We start from the raw sequence: 14,037 nt of genomic DNA on the forward strand, positions 1-14,037 counted from the left end.
TTGATGTTTCCATGGATTCCAAACTGACAGTTAGATATTAACCCTATTATAGCACGTGTAACCTGAAGATCTAGATATATATTACTTTATTTTTGCTAGAAATACATGCAGTAGTATTAAAGTGATTACATCAAATTATGTACAATTCAAAATCATATTCACATTTACTATCTGGAAAGTAGAAAAGAGGAACATTTGGGAGGTGTAGCGAATAATAAAGTTATTTCCCTATGTAAACATAATTGTATGCAGCAGCTTTGTGCAAACATGCCATTATTATGGAAAGTGTGATAGGAGAACACTTAGGTAAAGCTTTTGGCTACTGAACAGTGGTTTTAATTTACTTTATGCCAAAGTTGTAAGTTTATCAATTAAATCATCAATTGTGTAGACAAGAAGTTTAATGTCATCCTTTTCACTCATCCGATGTTGACCGTGTTTGCGGAGGATGACATCTACATCAGTACTGAGCACAGAGTCAGCAATCTTCAGTGACACATGCCACGGGACGTCCTCATCTCTCATGCCATGAATCAGTCGCACAGGGGACGGGATGGGGATAGGACTATTTAATATGCAGTGGTTTTCTGCCTCTTTAATAAAAGAATAAGGAATATTATAAAAACCTTCTTCAGTGTACTTTGTGGGAACGATAAGTTCACCTTTTTCTTCAACTGCTTTCTTTTCCTGTAAGTAGAAAGTTATAGTGAATCAGACAGCTACCTTATTACAACATTTATTGCTGTTCAAAGCAACATTCTCTCTCTATATATCTATATTATAGAGATATATATATATATATATATATATATCTATAATCTATATCTATATCTATAATCTATATCTTGAATATATATCTTGAATATATATCTATATCTATAATCTATATCTATAATCTATATCTATCCCAGCACATCGACGGCTCAAACGGACTTATATAAAGAACAAATTGCATTCAGAGGCTGATATTCTTCAGCAACGTTTCAATGTATTTATAACATTGTCATCAGGCTTAATGACAATGTTATAAATACATTGAAACGTTGCTGAAGGATATCAGGGTAGATTTATTACTAGGTGATCAGGGGAATCTGCGCTATCCCCGTGCGTTATAGCAGGGGATAGCGCTTCCCCTGATCTATCACACCCGCCAAGCGTTTACTCTAACGCCAGCGGTGTGGGGCAGGAGGCATAGCGCAGGGACGATGTTTTGCACTGCGCCCCTGCCTCCTGACAGATTTATGAACGGTCAGCATCGCTGACCATTCCGCCGCCTGCAGCTGTCGACTTCGCCAGCTGCAGGCGGAGATGCCCTATACCTAACAGCAGGGACAGCGCTGTCCCTGCTGCTGGGGCTGAACTGCGCTGGGATCTCGCGAGACTAGCGAGATCCCGCGCATGCGCAGTGAGCCGGCCAGGGGGGGAAGGAGACGGCGCATCAGTATTAACTGATGCGCTGTCTCCAGGAGGGACATCGCCGGAGGGGGGAGTTAGCGCTCCCCCACTCCGGCGGTAAGATCTTAATAGATCTTATCGGTGTCCCCCCCTGCTTCGCCTCGCTAATGAGGCGAAGCAGGAACTGTTATAGGGGCGCGATAGGCGCCGCTATAATAAATCTACCCCTCAGCCTCTGAGTGAAATTTGTTCCTTATATAAGTCCGTTTGAGCCGTCGACGTGCTGGGATATATGTCCATGTTTATGGAGGACTGAGCTCTGGATCCAAGTACTGATGTGCAATTGAGAGGGCCGGAGGATAATATAGATATAGAATACCCCAACCGTGCTTCAACAAACTTAAGGCAGCACCTCTAAGAGATCCCCTGTTAGACGGGACCCAGGTGTGTAGAGATGAAAAAAGGAAAAGATCAGAGTGCGCCTATATTTACATGATGCAAAGTAGTATGATCTTTCAATGAATACAAAGTAAAATTCAATATATGATAAAATATAAAACAATTTTTATTAATTGTGTCTTGAATTTTACTTTGTATTTATTGAAATATACATATATACATACATACACATAGATACACACTCACAAATTTCAAATAAATATAATATAATATATATATATATATATTTATTTATATTAAAGCAAATATATTTTTTTCCCCTCTCACTTTAAATAATAAAGTTATGCACCTTTCTAAACTATTTTCCTACGAATATTATTTCAAAATCATTGCAAACATTACTTAAAACTTTGTCTGGTTGGTAAACAAAAATGTCTGCCAGCTACAGACAGCAAGTCTGATTCACAGGCAAAGGTTCACAGCTCTCAGCAGGTCATGCAGAGGAGTAGTCCGTAGCCTCTCCACACACTACATTATACTTGTCACAATACATTGCAGCTGTGATAGAAGTCCAGAATAAATATCATAAATCGCAGCCTAAGGGAATAAAAGGGGGAAAATCACACCTTTTGTGTATTCTGTCACTATGATTTATACAGATGAAAAAACTTGATTTTTCTTTATTGATTGCCGCTTTAAGGCTGGGCACACAGTAACACTACAGGTTGAGTCCCCAAATGATGAGGTGACCCTTTTATTGAATATTTGCATACCATAAAAACAAGTTGTGGGGACAGGACCTAAGCCTAAACACAATATTTTTGTTTCATAAACAAACACCTTATACAAAGAGCCTAATGGTTGCATTGCAAAACGTATGCGATGCGATGTAGTCCAAATTAAATACAATAACTGTACTGTGTATGGGCACCTTAAATGTAATTTATTTGACAATATTTTTAATAATTTTGTTGTGTCTATCTTCGTTGCGTTCTAAAAACTTTGGTTTTCAGAATATTTTGGATATCAGATTTTCACGTATGAGAGACTCAACCTGTGTCCAAAGCTTACCTCTGATGAAAGTTGATTAAACACGGTGACAAAATGATCAGCAGCTGGGGCAACACCAACAAGAGCTGCTATTTTTTCTGGTCTTGCTAAGGCAGCAAGTAGCATTAGCCATCCTCCCATACTTGAGCCAACTAATATCTTCGAAGACAAAAATAAAAACACAGGAAAGAAAGAAAATGGTTAAGTAAATACAATGCACCTAGAAATTACACATACAGGCATATTCAATTAACCTTAGGGTTTGCCAGCAGCTAATTCTTGTACCAACCTGATGCAATTAAAAGGGATTCACCCTCTCATTAATTCTTGTTAATACCCTCACAGGAGCTGCATGGAAAAGTTTATGAGAAAAGTGCAGGGATAACGGCAGAATGTGATGCGTTAATGTCTCACAGAGGTCATGTGCTCAATTCCCACCATGGCCCTAAATGTGCAGAGTTTGTATATTCTCCCAGTGCTTGCGTGGGTTTCCTTCGGGTACTCCGATTTCCTCCCACAATCCAAAAACATGCTGGTAGGTCAATTGGCTCCCAATAATATTAACCCTAGTATGTCTGCGTGTGCGCGTACATGTGTTCGAGCATATAGATTGTTAGTTCCACTGGGACAGGGACTGATGTGAATGTTCAAATATTCTCTGTAAGGCACTGATGAATATGTGTGAGCTATATACTGATTACTGCTTCCCATGCTAGAGTACAGGACTTTGCCCGTGCTGCACCCCTTCAGTGGAACGCACTCTCTCGCTCCATTAGACTCTCTCCGACCTTGCAAAGCTTCAAACAGGCCCTGAAAACTCACCTATCCATCAAAGCGTACCCTTCCACTGCATAAACTAGCTGGTTCTCCGACCCGTTGCCTGTTTACATCCTGCTATCTAGCCACCACCCACTTGCTTGCACCTCTTGTAATCTGTCTGTCTCCCCTTCCTACTAGATTGTAAGCTCCTCCGAGCAGGGCTCTCTTCCCTCCTGTTGTCAAAGCCCACTTCTCTTCACAATTCACTCGCAGCTCTCCTATACTCAAACACTCAGTGACCATCTTCGTCTGCATACCCATCTTCATCATTGGCCTCAAGCCTCTAGTTGTATGTTGATTGAGTCTTCACTACTTATATTTAAGCTGTAATGTGTATTGAACTGTGGCGCTCTTTATTTGTACTCTACTTTTGTTATTTATTCAATGTTATGCCAAATTTTGTCTCCCTGTATTTTCCCATTGTACGGCACTGGGAAACACTTGTGGCACCTTATAAATAAAATTATAATAATAATATATAAATAACTAGTAATAATTAAATACATACATTTATTCAGCGGTTTTCTCTGAATCAGTGCATTTATGCTTGGTAATCTTCAATTTTAGGAGAGGGGAAATGGTTATTGGATTGAACAGCCAAAAACTGTGTGGTAATTAGCTAGAGAATCCACCTAATTACAGGTGATGTCTGTGACCGAACATTGGCGATAAATTAGACAACCCTTGTGTGTTCAATTATTGATTGAAAGTGCCGCCAGGTTTTTTTTGCCTACAGAAAGGAAACATTCTGGAACCAATGCTAAAGTTTTGACCATAATTAATTTGGGGTTTTAACCTCTTGCCAAGTACGGCATTTAAGCACTATGCAAAGTATATCAAGGCGTGTGTATGATATAGTTGAACAATACAGATTAAATAACTGGAACACTTATAACTCCAGCAATATACTGCAGGCCCTATTCAATTAGCCCCAAAGGCAGCTCTATAAGGAGTTTAAGCAAACCCAAAACAAATACTCAATAAACAGTGCTTTATCAGGTGCAAACAAAGGGTCCTATTCAGTATCAATAGCTTAGACAATTATCAGGAAACTGCGTGTTATGCACAGGACCCGTTCTGCACATGTGCAGAGGGTTCTAAAATCGCAGCACAGTTTAGTGACTGCCTATGCCTAATACCCCTTTCAAACCAAAAAATGGCAGCAAAAGGTATGCAGCGCTTATTAAAAAAATCTCAAATTCATTGGATTGACTTTACATGTTTTTATAATGATAAAATCAATGACAATTTAATAAACCATTAGGCGAAACATAGTGACATAAATATGAATTTAAAAAAAAAATGGATACAAGCGGATTAGGCAAGGTGTTTAACTTTGTGACTCTGTCCTCACTGTCCCTTCCTATAAGCACCTGGATGCAATATGGACCAACTCTATATTGTCAGAGTGGGTATAATTACCGTCCACCTGTTGGATTTGTAGGGTTCTGGATCCTGGATGGAATAAGAAATTTCCTTTTATGGTCCAGAGTCCCTTTTGTATATCCAATATAGGCGTAGAAAGCACCACTGATGTTGGTGGGTATATATGAGATTCCGGTCCATCCAGACTGGTTCGGGCAGATATGAAGGAGTTAGAGTGCAGCTGGGACTTGTAGTCCACCTCTGCTGAAGAATGGGTTCCACTAACGCATTTTGCTGTGAAGCTTTGTCAAAGGTAGATCCATGCTGCCTTTGTCAAAGCTTCACAGCGAAACGCCTTAAATGGAACTAGTGCTGGTTTGTAAGGATCCTGGGCCAAAATCTCGGGAAAATTTGCCACAATTTCGACCCTGCTATGGAGCAGGATTATTACTGGATTCAATCCGGGGTCCTGGCTGGTGTGAAAGGGGTAGGGGGTACTTACTTGGGTTGCCGGTCCACGGTGCAGGTGGTCAGGCCGGGGATCCACATAGGGGGGCAGATGACAGGACAGGTGGCGGATGAAGAGGACACACTGCCGCCGTCTGACCTGCCATCTGTGCCCGCTGCCTGTGTGGATCACCAGCCTGCACCGAGGACCAGCAACCCAGGGTGAGTATTGTCCACCGCCTCTGCCTCCTGCCCACCTCCTGGCCGCCTCCTTCCCACACCAGAAAATGCAGGGACTTTTCTGGTGTGAAAGAGGCCAACCCGGGAATGCCCCGGTGTGATCCCTGAGACTAATTCCCGGGTGGGTCCCTGCATGTTCTGATGTGAAAGGGGTATAACTGGCAGGCAGAGGCATTCTGGGGTAGGGGTGTGACACCCTGGTTTACCAGGAGAGGTGAAGCAAGGACTACAATGTTGATACCAGACTATGGCACTTATTCACTTGCAAAGGAAAATTCACTTGCAAAGGAAAATTCCTTCTCAAACGGACAAAACCATGTGCACTGCAGGGAAGCAGATGTAACTTGTGCAGAGAAAATTAGATTTGGGCAAGTTATTTTGTTTCTGTGCAGGGAAAATACCGACTGCTTTATTTTTACACTGCAATATACTATAGATCTCACTTTGAAGTAAAACCCCACCCATATCTAATTATCTCTGCATAAGTTACATCTGCCCCCCTGCAGTGCACATGGTTTTGTCCATTTGAGAAGGAATTTTCTTTTGCGAGTGAACCAGAATAAGGGCCTATGACTCCAGTTGTAGTTTTTCGATCACAAATATACAAAGGAGGTGTTTAAACACCTCCTACTGCATTTGTATTGCTATGGAATGCATTTACAGAGCTGCTGCGAACAGCTTTTCAAATGCGATCAATACTGAATGAGGGCCACAATGTTAACACCTAAGTCCAGGTACTTTTTTCGGATTCTATGTGTTAACACCTGCTAAAAGTTTAATTTAGCTGGCAAAAATAAAAAAGGTCTGTAATTTAACAGCCCCAGTATTAAAGCGCTATGCAAAGCCATCCTGAAAGCCGCTCATCTGCTGGTATAGCCAGCAGATGAACGGCTTTCCCGGCGATGTTGCGGGAGTGTGCAGCGCTCATCGCCAGGCCATACACACTGGGTGGCTTTAAGCTGTTTTGAGTGACTTTCAGATCAAAGTCACACAGTGTGTATGGGCCTTTAGAGTAAAGTCGGCTTTGGTATCCTGCATTATAAAGGAACCTCAAAAAAGACAAACTGCCTGCAATGGAAAATCACTTTGAAAAAAATATATAAATAAAAGGAAGATAACCTGAGGTCCTTCAGACACATTATCCAGAATAGAAAGTACATCCTTCTTCCATTTCCCAATTGTGCATTCCTTCATATCTCCTTCAGAGCTCCCACAACCAGTGTAATCAAACCTGAAACCAGGAAATGATATTATAAAATTTCTCATTTCAAGGTAATAGCAAAGAAGGACAATTTAAAAAAAAAAATTAAAATTAAAAAAAGGTGGGATACTCAATTGTTTTATAGAGAATTCACAAAATCTATCTTGACATAACTTTAAATGTTTAATCGTTTTTTATATATTTACAGTGCAGCTCAGTGTAAACTATTGGTCTCCTGTTAACAATTTTGGGATAAAGAGCCTGAAATTATAGTGTGCGCCAATCCAATTAATGCTCCATACCAAGGGAGTAATTGTCTGCTCAGTGTGCACCTGTATACACTGTAATTTCCTGCCCAGTGTGTACTTTCTTTCAATTTGGGCTCATAAAGGTTGACATGTATTAGGTCAACATGGCAAAAATGTCAACATGGGAAAGGGTCAACCTAATATTTCACATTTTTATCCCCCCAAAAGTTGTTTTTTTCATACTTTCTTATCCAAGTGGGCATAGTGTGAGTTTAGAATAGTGTGCAGAGTGTAGCAAGGCACCGTACCCAAAGCACGGCGAGTGAAGCAGTACACTTATATGGTGCCTATGTTGACAAAGACAATATAAATAAAAGACTCATGTCGACCTATTGCTTGTGCCGACCTTTAGACCAAGTCACATTTTAATAAGGAAAGATCACGCAGCTTTTATAATCAATCATTCTTTAGTCCACTATAAGGACTATGTGGTTTTTCTTCCCAATCTATATTTAGGTGTGGATCATTAGGTCGACAGTCAATAGGTCGACACTATTGATAGACAGGAAGAAGGCCCACACATGAAAAAGGTCGACATGCATTAGGTCCACATGGTTAAAGTGTCGACAAAGGCAAAAGAACGACATGAGGGTCCGCTCGCTATACTTCGGCTGTCTCTACTGACAACAGTTTACAAAGAACTTGATTCTTTTTCAAACTGACCAAAAATAAAAAGACTTCCTGGAAGCTCTGGTACAGTTGTTACTTACCGGATAAATGAGTGTCCCAGTGATCTGCAGAAATCTTCAAGGGCCAATGCTTTCTGACCATTCATATCAGATGCATAACCTGGTAAAAAAATAACTCCAGGACTTTTGCCTTTTAATTTCTGGTAAGCCAATTTAGGTAGATCTTGTCGCGCTAGATACTGTATGGATGACTTTAATCTGCAAGCTTTACATGAACAAAAAAAAAGAAATACCCCAAAAAGTTACATACATATTTAAAAAAATTATGTTAAATATAAACAAAACATAGTAGCAAAGATTATGAAAAACATTTAATGGATTAAGTATGTAGAAAAATAAACACCATGACTGATAACTCATAGTTATTATATGATGTTAAATGTACATGCAAATACAAAATATTCAATGTACAGATGGAGCCGGCTTTAACTTTGCCCGGCGCCCGCCAGATTCCTTTCACTGGCGAGTGCCGGCGATAGGGACTGGGAAGCACGTGCGTCCCAGTATCACGGCGGTTGGGCAGCATCTCCCTGCCCGTTGCCGCTTCAGGGAGACGCTGCCCTGTTCGGGGGGGTTGTCGGAATGGCGAGGGGGACCGGTGGTGACGGCAGCAGGGACCCCCGGCAGGTTCCGTAGCCACGGGGCTTGCGGGCGTCTCGTGCGCGCGCGTCCATGGTAATAGCCGGCCGCTGGCTGGCAATAGAATCGCCAGGCCCTGCAAGGACAGCAGCGGCTACATCTGTATTTAGCAAATGTTTTGACAACTATTACATTGGAACTTATTTCAACATTGACTGGTTCAGGTAAGTTCAACTTATTATATGCTGTCCAAGGTGTTGAAACATCTAACCCTCAGCTGCGATGTAGTGTGGTTGTACTGTCAGACATACAAAAATCCACAAATCTGGGGCGAGATCAGGCTGCTAGGAAGGAAAGTTAAGATGGATTGTCATTCACCTTATTATGTGAGGTTTTGAGTTAATTGCATCAAGCTCTTAGGTTGGGTATGCACCTGACAGTTATGACTGGTGGCCTTACCCTCACACCGACCAAGTGACCAATCAAGGTATATGTAGACACTTACCAATTGGGTATGGGTCATTCAGTCTGCAGTGTCTTAGTGGTTAACAGTCAAATTGTCAACTCATGCATTAGGTTGACAGGAACATGCATTAGGTTCACATGAGTTGTTTCACTTTTTTTATGTCTAGGGCGACATGGACACCGTGTAAGTGTACTGCTGCGGTTTAAAACAAAAATCATAAAAACTCATCTCGACCTTTTGACTGTCAACCAATACTGGTTGACTTTTTGACTGTTGACCTAATGACCATTGACAAATAGTGGTCGACCGCATAACTCAGGTTAGTGCAACCACTTTTAAGACTATCCTAATAAAGTCTATATGGGGCACTCTTATTATTGGATCTCATATGCAATGTGATCTGGGAGGCATGTACCGACCAGGATCGCACTGCAATATGCGATCCTTTTGGACAAATGTATTAATCGGCAGACGCAGGGTAATGGAGCTCCGAATGGAACCCGTCCCTGTTGCAGAGTGCCACACTGGCAGTGTAGCCTGTAGCCATCTCAGAATGGCAGCAGCCCCAAGACCCACTGCAATGCTGCCTGATGTCATAGCTGCCACCTATCCCAATTTTTGGAGAGGGAAAAGGGGGGGGGGGGGGGGGGGAGTTGTGAGTCCTCCCAGCCCGGTGCTGCTCTGGTTAATAGCGGTATTTATTCCCGGACAAAGAGGGGCTGGGGGCATTGCCAGAAACTCACAGAGCCATTGCTCATGCCCCCACAGCAGCTAAAATGGGTTGCCTGGCCTCACAGAAACACAGCTCCAAATTTCTCAGGATTTACAAGTTTGGAGGTATGCAATGTTGATACACCTTATAAACTTAGGGGGTGTGGCCACGAGCAGGGCAGGAGGGATCGGAGATTCCTGCTGCAGTACCTCCTGGGCAGGATGTTCGAACATCTGCTGCCCTATATCGCCGGGCACCGCATATGCTCTAACATGTGCGGTTATTAATGCAAGGGACAGGTCTTGCAATAAGAGCTGTCACTTGTGATGCTGCCACAGCGCTGGACTTCCGGGTCTGAGATCCGGGAGTCCGTCCGCGCAAAGCACAGAGCATGGCGCTGGCCATGGGGCATGCTGGGAGGGATCCGTAAGAAGCCCATAGGCTTCTGCAGGGAATCGCCAGCTTTTGCTGGCGATTCCCTCCACCGCACTGACACTGCGAAGGGAATTAGAGAATCCAGAAATGCGGTAAAAACCCTGATAACAGGTTTTTACCGCATTCTGGTTTAGAGCATCCCGCCCCCTCGGGAGATAAATAATATCTGCAGCAAACCCCAGAAAACGCCAAACTAGCCACAAATATTATATGCTATCTTGTTAAAGGGTCTGTGAGCTGAAACAGCCAGGTTTTTGAACATGAGCACTATATAATGACATAAAGGAAAAGCATTGATTTAATAACACTTATTTTATACATACACACGTCACTATAGTCACTCTATTGCAGTGTTGGGAGCTGCACAGGGTAGTGAGGGAAGCATCACTCGTGTGGGTGCTGCACATGGACATGGGGAGGAGGTGAGGGGTCCCTCTCACCTGGGTGTTGCATGGTGACTTTAGGCTGCAGTGGGGCAGCTCCCCGCATGCAGAGAGCAAGCGCCCAGGTGCGAGCTCCTCCCAGCGCTCGAGACGCCATGATCCATCTAGAGATGTGTCGTTCGCGAACGATCCGGTTCTTTTGAACGGATCCATCAAAAGAACGAGCGAGCCGCCGATCCCAAAATGGTGATCCGGTTCGGTTTCGCTTAGCATTACATACAATACAATGCACATTGCATTGCTTGAGCTCAGCACTGCCCCCTTTGGCAGCTGAGATATTTTCTTCTAATTGGCTGCTTGTGCTGCTGCTGCTGTTGCTGTGTCACGTGCAGATCTAGATTCTTCTGAATCTGGAAGCCCTGAGGGAGGTCTGGTGACTACACATCAACAGCAGACTAAGCAGAGCAGAGGCATTGGCACTGGCAGGCATTTCAAGATTGCTTCACCTGAGTTCACCAGTAGTATCACAGAAAGGTGTGTAGTAGAAGTATGAACACACAGACACACAGACATAAATTAGGCAGTGCACATGTGGTTTTTTTTTTTTACTAGATCTGTTTGCTGGGCTGTGTAGTACATTTAACTTTAATTTGGAGGGGGAGGGGGCCTTCTTTTAACTTTCATTTGGGGGGGGGAGGGGGGGCTCGGCAATGAGCAAATTTAGTCTCCCTTGGCAACGAGCAAATTAATACCCCTTTTACACCGCTGCAAAACCCCGGGTCTTCAGCGGGTCAGACCCCTGTCAGCGGCAGTGTAAATGGGACACGCCGTGTCCCTTTACACGGGACTTCTACCCAGGTCCTGGGAACTGGATTGTTCGTCAGACAAGCGTTGGTCAGACAGTCACTAGGTCGACATGCAGAAAGGTCGACATGGGAAAAGGTTGACATGGGAAAAGGTAGACATGGACGTTAGGATGACATGAGGAAGGTCATAAGGTCGACATGGGGTTTTCGCTGTTTTTTGACCCGAATGTCAACACAGTTGACATGGACACAGTTGGAAGTGAGAATCGGACCCTCGCATCGCTCGCAATGCTTTGGGCACAGTGTCTCACTTCGCTCGCCACACTATTATAATCTCACTCCATGCCCTAGTGGAAGGTAGGGCATGAAATACCGCCTGTCGGCACATGTCGGCTCAAAAAACAGTGAAAATCCCCATGTCGACCTTATGACCTGTCGACCTTCCTCATGTTGACCTATAACCATGTCGATCTTGTTCCACGTCGACCTTTCAGCATGTCGATCTAGTGTTGTTGACCTAATGTCGACCTAGATCAGTCGACCAAACGACTATCTATGTTAAGTGCACCACCTAGGTCAGGGTTAGAGAACCTTTGGCCCCAGCTGTTGTTGGACTACACATCCCAGCATTCCCTGCAACAGTGTTATCATGGCCAAATAGCAAATTGTAGCAGGGCATGCTGGGATGTGTAGTCCAACAACAGCTGGAGGGCCAAAGGTTCCCCATCTCTGACCTACGACTTTGCTCTGTTTCTGGACTTCCCTCTTAACGAATGATTGCTATTACCTGTTCTAAACAGGTAAATGGATAAGAAAGGTGTTTCCACACAGGTAATAACAATCAAACATTAAGAGGGAAGTCCAGAAACAGAGCATTGTGTCCCTCCTGGAAAGGGTCATGTTGGGAGGTATGGTACACTAACTCAAACCATAAATAACTGTCTTTTTTACACAAACTGAGCCGCAGAGCCGCCCAAAGGATCTAGATCTTTTCACTGACCGACCCAGGTCGACCCGGGTCCGCGAAAAGATCCGTTTTGCCCATCTCTAGATCCATCGAACCTGGCTGCCTGTGATCCGTTCTCCCCTCCCACCCACGTGACGTTTCGGCAGCTGGCATCGAGCCCTCCTTGTTGTTGGCTGCCTGGCCGCTGCACGTGACACGGTGGGTGGGCGTGACGCTGATGTGCACGCGCACTCGTCTGCTAGCAATGCAGCATCACTGGGAGCGTGGAACACGATTACTTCAGTCAGTTTTGAAAATTACAATTGCACAGAGCATACACAGCCCATTCTCGCCCCGCCCCCTCCTTACTGCTACGGTAACATGTATATTACACGGCCTGACTGACATATCCTTTGCTTGCTGACATAGCACTAGCGGAAATGTGCTGGAACTGAGGTTGATTTTTTTATGCAAACTCCTGATACATGATACACCTGCTTTGGTGGGCTGAGGCATGATTTGGATTGGTATCATTCTGCAGCAGCCAGCGATGTAGGGGTCCCTTATGTATTCAATACGATTGGGGCCGTTACCACCCAGGTTGCATTGCAATATGCGATCTTATCGCAGGGATGTATCCTCCTGCAAAATTAGGGCTCCGAGAGAGAAGCATGTTCCTGATATGCACTCAGACAGGTGCCTGCGCGTGTACGGTCAGCGCTGACCCCTAGGCCGACAGCACTACCCATAAGCTACAATGGGCTACCACCACCTCAGAATGATGGTATCCCAAGGACCCGTTCATAGGTGTGCGCACATTGGGGCAGATGTATTAAGCCTGGAGAAGAGATAAACTGGAGATAAAGTGGAGATAACATGGAAGAGATAACGCACCAGCCAATCAGCTGTGTTTGAAATATGACAGTTGGGATCTGATTGGCTGGTGTGTTATCTCCTTCCACTTTATCTCCAGATTATCTCTTCACCAGGCTTAATACATCTGCCCCAGTGAGTGTTAGGGGTGCACAGACACCCCCAAATGCTGTGCCCACCCTTATGACACCTCCCTGCCGCTACCTTTTACCAAAGACTTTTACTTTTTAGAACTGTATTCCATTAAAAGAAGCGCCCATCAATCAATTGTGTGTTTTGCATTGTTATTTGTACTAGACTATTGTCATATCACTAAATACTGTTAGAATGCAGCGCTCGGCGTCTGTCTCCATACACTGTTTAGTGTGCAGCCTACAGACTGCCTTGTCCCCTTCTGGCCACTGTAGTTAGACGTCACCCTGAGTGACAGCTCGCTTAAGCGTATAGCAGGGCAGAGACCCCTGACCCTGCTGGCAGCGTTTCCTTTCCTGTAAGGAAGTCCCCGCGTTAGTGTGTGCCTCAGAGCGTGTGTGACATCCTCCATGCTGTTTGTAGCTCCACGTGCACCGGAGCGCACAAGACAGAGCCCCGCTGTAATCCCGTTACAAGCGTGACCTTTGCACAGGGACATCCATCATCATTGGCAGCAGCGACGACTGGGAGAGATACCGCAGCGTAAACCAGTTAATTGCCATCAGCCCTGCACAAGCTAAACGCTACAGCTAAGTAACACCAGAAACTGTGATTCCCATGCAATCAGTTGTATACTGCCTGAAGTTAACTACCAAAGTACTGTTATACTTTGCAAGCCTGTCACTTGAATAAACCTCAAGTTGGTTATATCTTCTAAGTGTGTCGTCTAACAACCACACTGCACGTATTTATAGACACTCTGCCAATAGGTTATGGGCCCAGCACGCTTCC

The 14,037-nt window shown here is 44.1% G+C and overlaps 1 protein-coding gene across 1 annotated transcript; it reads right to left on the reverse strand.

Moving 5' to 3' along the window:
• Positions 1–313: 313 nt before the first annotated feature.
• Positions 314–10,650, reverse strand: ABHD10 (abhydrolase domain containing 10, depalmitoylase). Its single transcript, XM_083173260.1, has 5 exons — positions 10,546–10,650; positions 7,935–8,118; positions 6,835–6,946; positions 2,866–3,003; positions 314–687 (listed from the first exon to the last, which is right to left on the reverse strand). Exons 1-5 carry the CDS (start codon positions 10,643–10,645, stop codon positions 346–348), a joined length of 876 nt encoding a protein of 291 aa, XP_083029386.1. The 5' UTR covers positions 10,646–10,650; the 3' UTR covers positions 314–345.
• Between the last annotated feature and the right edge of the window lie 3,387 nt (positions 10,651–14,037).

Source organism: Crinia signifera, chromosome 2 (genome assembly GCF_055691185.1).
Source record: "Crinia signifera chromosome 2, ASM5569118v1, whole genome shotgun sequence".
Taxonomy (NCBI): Eukaryota; Metazoa; Chordata; class Amphibia; order Anura; family Myobatrachidae; genus Crinia; species Crinia signifera.